The 8,131-nt window shown below is 39.2% G+C and overlaps 1 protein-coding gene across 1 annotated transcript; it reads right to left on the reverse strand.

Moving 5' to 3' along the window:
* Positions 1-3,581: 3,581 nt before the first annotated feature.
* Positions 3,582-4,901, reverse strand: LOC113657295 (macrophage mannose receptor 1-like). The gene is made up of 2 exons (XM_027168974.2): positions 3,941-4,901; positions 3,582-3,819 (listed from the first exon to the last, which is right to left on the reverse strand). Coding segments are annotated over exons 1-2 (738 nt in total). The 5' UTR covers positions 4,678-4,901; the 3' UTR covers positions 3,582-3,818.
* Positions 4,902-8,131: the final 3,230 nt, after the last annotated feature.

Below are 8,131 nucleotides of genomic sequence, written 5' to 3' on the forward strand. Positions count from 1 at the left end.
CACACACACACACACACACACACACACACACACACACACACACACACACAACAAACACATACACACACACACACACACACACACACACACACACACACACACACACACACACACACACACACACACACACACACACACACACACACACACACACACACACACACACACACACACACACACACACACACACAGGGCATCCTATTCTGAGTGCATGTATTTGCTTTGCCTATTAATGGAAAAAAGATTTCTGTGTAAAAGCTTTTATCAGTAGAATCAGATTTAACTTCGTGTCTTCTGAACAGATCAGATTTGAGGTTTCAGTTTAACGACATGCTGTCAGTCGGTCTGAAGACGACTAAAACCAAATAAGTGTGTTTTTCTCATGTATTTCCAAACCAGCTAAATGACTACTACTGCAGATCGGAGGGATAGATTCTCCATCAGGTAGCTAATCTATCACCTACTCATCTGGTCATCTGTCCCAGTCCTGTCATCCCTCCATTCATCACCAAAGAAAACAGATGACAGCGCAAGCTTCTTTCATCTGACAGGTTTTTATTATTAACTGGACTGGTTAGGCAGCATTCTGGAATTATTATAATGTTGACATAGAAATAGCAAATAATCTTGTACTCAGTGCCTTTAGGAATAATCGTTAGATGTTTATTACTTTATTTATTCTTATTTATTACCTTACTAATAAACACACTCACACACAGACTCACACACACACACACACACACACACACACACACACACACACACACACACACACACACACACACACACACACACACACACTCACATACATACATACATACACACACACACACACACACACACACACACACACACACACACTCACACACACACACACACACACACACACACACACACACACACACACACACACACACACACACACACACACACACACACACACACACACACACAAACATTGTGCATATTGATTGTATCCTGCTGTAACCAAACACCAGATAAATTACTAACACATGAAATATACCTGCCGAGTTAAATGATTCTGATTCAGATTCATATAGAGTTTGGTTGAATCATTTAAATGACAGAATAATGTGTCGAGGGGAACAGAAGTGAGCGAATGACTCTTGTCTCAGCTGTGGAGACTGATGTGGGTGATGCTGCTAATAAAAGCCAGAACTCATTAGTCTCTAATATACTAATTCAGTTTTTCTCTCAGTAGATTAGATTAGATTAGATTTGTACAGGAGTGTATTAGGTGTCTTTCGGTGGAGCAAAAATGAAATCTTTCCGAATTTAGAATTTAAAATGCTAAAATTTAACTTTGTATTAAGAAACAGGTAAAAGGCGACAGAAGTTCTGTATATATTTATATTTAATTTTCATTTTCTTTGTGTGACTAAAATGAAAACCTCAACAATCCTTTAATTAATTGGGAAATCTAATTCCCTTTGTCTCGTTTTTATTTGTTATGATGTATTTTATTTTCGACTTTGTGAAATTTTATTCTTAGCTCTAAAGCAGAAGAAACAATCAGAAATCAAATTTTACTAACTAAAAGCAACAAACGTTACATGGGAAATTTAAGACATGATGCTGGTCTGCTGTTTGTGCAGAAATGGTTGGTGTTGGAATTAAACCCGACTTCAGGTGTTTATGTGTTTATTGAGGTCACTTTTCCACTGTGTATTACACACTTTACCTGTGCACCTGACATCAAAACTAAAATCTTGACTTTATCTGTCATTATGACAGATTTTTGTAACTCCACCTAGTGGCAGGTTCGCATCAGTGCAGCTTCCACTTGTCCTTCACAGACTTTCTGTTATGTTTAATGGGTTCTTTCCATATTGTGTGATCAGATCGTTTTCAGTTATTTTGTACACTTATAATTTTATATTATTGTATGTTATCGTTTGCATACGGAGTAAAAACTGTGCCAAAATGAATTACGAACCAGATGATCCTCTGATCCAGAACTCGGACCAGATGATCCTCTGATCCAGAACTCGGACCAGATGATCCTCTGCGGTGACCCTGAACAGTGAGCAGCCAAAAGGAGAAAGAAAACAGAATTGATTCAACAACTCTCATTATTGTAACAGTGCCACCTGCACTTCCCCTTCTGACCGCCAGAGGGAGGCATCGCTCGAGCATCGGGCAATTTACATTCACACTTACAGTATCAGTATCAGAATCTCTTCTCCAGAGCGACATCCAAAAGTGCTTTTAAGTCTCTAAATACATTAACTCTGGTTTACTAGGTTACAGACCTATTTTATATTTAAAAGTTATTTTTTTTTAATACACACATACAACAAACAGGGGATAAAGTGCTACAGTAGTTGAAGTGTTTCATGAATAAGTAGGCCTTCACTCAGCGTTTGAAGATGTAGAGTGACTCAGCTGTCTGGACCTTTAGGGGAAGTTCATCCCAACACCTCGGTTCAGAACAGAAAAGAGTCTTGTAGTAAACTTCCCTCTTAACCTGTGAGATGGTGGGACCAGTGGAGCAGTGCTGTAGATCTGAGGGTGTGAGGTGCAGTGTGAGGAGTGATGAGGGCTTTGACGTAAGAGGGAGATGGTCTGGTTTTGGTTTTGTAGACAATCATCGGTGTTTGAATCTGATGTGTTCAGCTACAGGAGCCAGTGGAAGAGCGCAGCAGTGTGGTGGTGTGGAGAACTTAGGCAGGTTGAAGACAAGTCACACAGCTAAATTTTGGATCATTTTGGATATGAACAAATTGTGTTCATATGTCGACCTGACAGGGAGAGCTGCAGTGATCCGGTCTTGAGATGACAAGAGACTGAACAAGTACCTGAGCAGCCTGTGTGGACAAAAATAGCAGAATCCTTCTAATGTTGTATAGAAGAAATGCTCAGAATCAATGTCGGGCTGAAGGCCATTTTCCTTGACCCCATGTTTCAGGCAGAACTCGCCTGAAGAGATCAGGACATTTGACTGTCACAATATATCACCCTTACCAAATCCTTGGGCATCCTTTTCAGGAGCCAAGACCTCTTTGTTCATTCCCTTGAGCTGAGGAGGACGTGCTGGTCCTCAACTCCCCTGCACCCATGCAACTGAGTAGGATGGATGTTTCCACTGAGGAATGCCAATGCTAGATGCGGCACAGCGACAGAAGAGCTTATATCTCTGAAGTATCCATCTTCTCATGGCTTTCACAAACCCCAGCCATGTACAAGCTTACAACAATTATACTACGTCCCTACAACACTCTCTGGTGTCACCCAGATAAGGATGAGTTCCCTTGAGTCTGGTTGAGTCTGGTTCCTCTCAAGGTTCCTTCCTCATGTTGTCTCAGGTAGTTTTTCTTTAACAAATGTCCTCTCTCATCTGCTCATTAGAGATAAATTTAAGTTTAAATTCTTTGCCCAGTTTTGATATATTACTGTAAAGCTACTATTGTCAGCATTCTTCCAACAATCCCTAACAACTATGTGATGATGTCCATTATCAAAAGCAATTAACAAATAAAACCGAATTGAAATCTGAAATAAATGCAGAGATTTTCATCAATCAGGACAAATTCATTCTAAATGAAGTTTATTTGTATTTGTTAACATTAATAAGAGAAGAAAAGCATTTTAATGACAATTATAAACACATTTTAACTAATCACAATTCAGATTTCTACATTAATTATACAATTAACCTGTACCAAAAAACCCTAAAATTAAAACCCAGTTAAATATTAGTAAAGACATTAGTAAAATTAATTAAATAAAGGATTATACAGTGTGATGCAGTATACAGTATAATCTTCCTGAAGGAGGTGTGAACTTGTGTAAAATCACCTGTTCAGAAAAACAGAGAAGACAGAAAGACACCATATGTTTTAGAAACTGACACTTTTTTATGATCCCATATTTAATCTACAATCGTGATTTCTTCTTGTTTCGGTTTTTCTTTACTCACTAGTAGTAGCAGATGAAGCTCAGCCTCTCATTGCAGTTCATGATCTGCAAAGTGTTTGTTGCGGTGTTGAGAGCTCCACAGCGGTAAGACTGAGCTGGACATGAAGGCATCGAGACCGGGCTCCCCAGCGGCTTCCCGTTCACCCACAGCCATTGTCCATTCATGAAGTGCAGACCGATCCACAGGTTCTCAGTCCCCACTGTCACTAGATTCAGCTGCCTCACGCTCGTCTCCGAGATTGCAGAGGACAAACCAGTGTAATTAGTCCTGCAGAAATCCCGAGCCTCTTCCCAGGTCTTCTTCTCTGTCACCAGGCACAGAAACCGATCACAGTAGAAATTCTTTAGAAATTTGCAGTAATCACTATTCCATAATCCAGATTCAGAGGTATAAATACAATTTGCGTCTAAATTAGGGCAGGTAGAACACCAATTTGTAAAATATAGAACATAACCCCTGCGCAGCCCAATCCAGCCAGAACCAGGTCCAGAAGCCATAAGATGATTGTTTTCCTCCATACTGGTGACATTGGCCAGATCTCTGTAGTAATTTTGGCAGTATAACTTAGCATCAGTCCAATTTTTTTCCGTGTTCACGTAAATATATTCTCTTATCACACCTACAGCAACACCACATCCGACCGCCAGCAGAAAAATGATAAAAAGCGATTTCATATCTGCTCTGTGGCTCCTTAGCTCCTCTACACAAGGTCTCAGTGCAATGTGTCTGCATAACATCGCACCCGACTCAGAAAGTCACACTGAGTTACTTTAAATTCATTCAAAATGTATGCAAAAATAAAGTAAGCAAAGTTTTTGTCAGAAAAAATAAAGCCGGGTTGTAAGAACCCTGTAAGAAAATCAGCTGAGGTTTATGACTGTAGCTCGTGATGCATAACAACAATAATGTGTAGCTGATGTCACACTTCACTTACTCAGTCACATAAAGGACACCAGCTCATTTTGTTCCCTCAGTCTTGTGTCGCTATGGTAACGTAGATGACAATTCTTAGACGAGTTAACTTTCTTCAGATAATAAAGTTTAGTTAGAAGTGACCGCTCTAAAATTCTTCTAATTCTTTCTGTCTGTTCATCTTTCTAACAAGAAAAATGTATAAATTCTTAAATTCATTTACATTCACAGTATTTATCAGAATCCAGAGCGACATCCAAACGTATATATTTATATTCTCCAGAGCAACATCCAAAAGTCTCTATTATTGAATACATTAACTCAGGTTACACACTTAAGATACCGTGAGGCTAAAATATTGTTCAAAGTTCAATTAATTAATCTAAGTAATCGATTCATTAATTAATTGATCGATTAATCGATTAATTTAAATACACACATGCAACAAACAGGGCATAAAGTGCTACAGTAGTTGAAGTGTTTCATGAATAAGTAGGCCTTCACTCAGCGTTTGAAGATGTAGAGTGACTCAGCTGTCTGGACCTTTAGGGGAAGTTCATCCCAACACCTCGGTTCAGAACAGAAAAGAGTCTTGTAGTAAACTTCCCTCTTACCCTGTGAGATGGTGGGACCAGTGGAGCAGTGCTGTAGATCTGAGGGTGTGAGGTGCAGTGTGAGGAGTGATGAGGGCTTTGACGTAAGAGGGAGATGGTCTGGTTTTGGTTTTGTAGACAATCATCAGTGTTTGAATCTGATGTGTTCAGCTACAGGAGCCAGTGGAAGAGTGCAGCAGTGTGGTGGTGTGGAGAACTTAGGCAGGTTGAAGACAAGTCACACATTATTGATCATTTACAGAGAATAAATTGTGTTCATTCAATTCAATTCAAGTTTATTTGTATAGCGCTTTTTACAATGGGCTTCGTCTCAAAGCAGCTTTACAGAACATACACATAGAACAGAAGTTAAACATAAAGAGAAATATAGAGAATTAATATAGTATGTATGTATGTATGTATTTATCCCCAATGAGCAAGTCTGAGGTGACTCAGGCAGCAGTGGCAAGGAAAAACTCCCTTAAATTGGTAAGGAAGAAACCTTGAGAGGAACCGGACTCAAGGGGGACCTCATCCTCATATGGGTGACACTGGGGGTGAGATTACAAATATACAGTCAAACAAATGTTGAATCGGTGTAAAGACCACATGGAGTTCAGATCTCCTCTTGGTATCATAGAGTCCAACTGGAGCTGGTAGATCTGTAGATGTCTCAGGATTCTCAGAGTCAGCCTCATCTCAGTGGAGGTCCAAAATCTGCATCGCACGGAAGATGATCGGAGCTGGTACGATGTCTGGATGCCTCGGGATGGGTGTGAAAGAGAAGAGCAGTGTAGAGGGATTAACATATCTGCTGTTCATAAAAATGTGCAAATCTGAAAATTTGCACAATATTATGGGATGTAATATGTGTACACCTGGCTAAAGATTAAATGTTTTAATCTACATTTAAACTGGGAAAGTGTGTCTGAGCCCCGAACACTATCAGGAAGACTATTCCAGAGTTTGGGAGCTAAATAAGAAAACGCTCTACCACCTTTAGTAGACTTAGATATTCTGGGAACTAGCAGAAGTCCTGAGTTTTGTGATCTCAGAGAGCGTGAAGGATTGTAACGTGTTAGAAGACTAGTTAGATACATGGGAGCTAAACCATTAAGAGCCTTGTACGTAAGTAGCAGCAGTTTGTAATCAGTTCTAAACTTAACAGGTAGCCAGTGTAGAGATGATAACATTGGGGTTAAAGGTCATACTTTCTTGTCCTAGTGAGAACTCTGGCAGCTGCATTTTGGACTAACTGTAACCTATTTATTAAAGATGCAGGACAACCACCTAGTAATGCATTACAATAGTCCAGTCTAGAGGTCATGAAGGCATGAACTAGCTTCTCAGCATCAGATACAGACAGGATGTTTCTCAGCTTGGTGATATTTCTAAGGTGAAGAAGGCTGTGTTTGTAATATGGTGATATGATTTTAAAGACAAGTTACTGTCTAATAAACACCAGGTCTTTCACTGTTGAGCTACTAGTAACAGTACATCCCTCTAAATGGGAGTTAAGTTGTGAGAGTTTCTGTGCACTGGTTTTTGGACGTATGAGTAGTATTTCTGTCTTATCGGAGTTTAACAATAGAAAGTTGCAGCTTATCCAGTCTTTTATCTCTCTAAGGCATTGAGTTAATTTGGACACTGTGGCTATTTCATCTGGTTTTGATGAGATATATAACTGTGTATCGTCACCATAACAGTGGAAACTAATGTCTTCTAATAATGTTCCCTAATGGAAGCATGTATATCGAGAAAAGCAGAGGTCCTAGAACTGATCCTTGAGGGACCCCATAACTAACTGGTAGTAAACTGGAGGATTCACCATTTAATTCTACAAAATGGTATCGGTCAGACAGGTAGGATCTAAACCAGCTTAAAGCCTGACCATGAATACCTGTGTAATTTTGTAAGCGATCTAGAAGAATGTTGTGATCTATAGTGTCGAATGCAGCACTAAGGTCAAGTAGAACTAATAGTGACATACAGTCTCGGTCCGAAGCTAAGAACAAGTCATTTGTAACTTTAACAAGTGCAGTTTCTGTGCTATGATGGGGCCTGAAACCTGACTGAAACTCTTTGAGGATGTTGTTCTCCTGTAAGAAGGAGCTCAGTTGAACAGACACAACCTTTTCTAGTATTTTGGACATAAACGGAAGGTGTGAGATAGATCTGTAATTCGATAGTTCATTAGGATCTAAATTAGGTATTCCGTATGTCGACCTGACAGAGAGAGCTGCAGTAGTGCAGCGTTGAGATAAATTCACATAATTCCTGTGTAAATGCTCCTGTCACCAATGTCATGTTTATTTTCACTGCTCATTTACACAACACAGTGACATCTAGGATCTAGCCTGTTCTGTAGATGGCATAAACCCTGAAACATGATCCGACTTGAGTTGTACCGTGTTTTGGTTTCATTTTCCTCCAACTCACCCTGTACAACCTTGTTTACATCTTAACAGGAGAATTACGATGAAGTTTTGAACTGTGAAAGAAAAGCTGTGAAAAAACTCTTTAGTGATGAGAAGAAAACAACGATGATTTCCTGATGTTCATTTAATCAAATAGCTTTTGTTGCATTTAAAGCTTAATATTTAATATTTATATAATTAATAATATAACATATTTTTTCATCACTGAATTCTGAATACTAGTGATTTAGTAAAATAGGGAAAGTCTA

This window comes from Tachysurus fulvidraco, chromosome 13 (genome assembly GCF_022655615.1).
Source record: "Tachysurus fulvidraco isolate hzauxx_2018 chromosome 13, HZAU_PFXX_2.0, whole genome shotgun sequence".
NCBI lineage: Eukaryota > Metazoa > Chordata > Actinopteri > Siluriformes > Bagridae > Tachysurus > Tachysurus fulvidraco.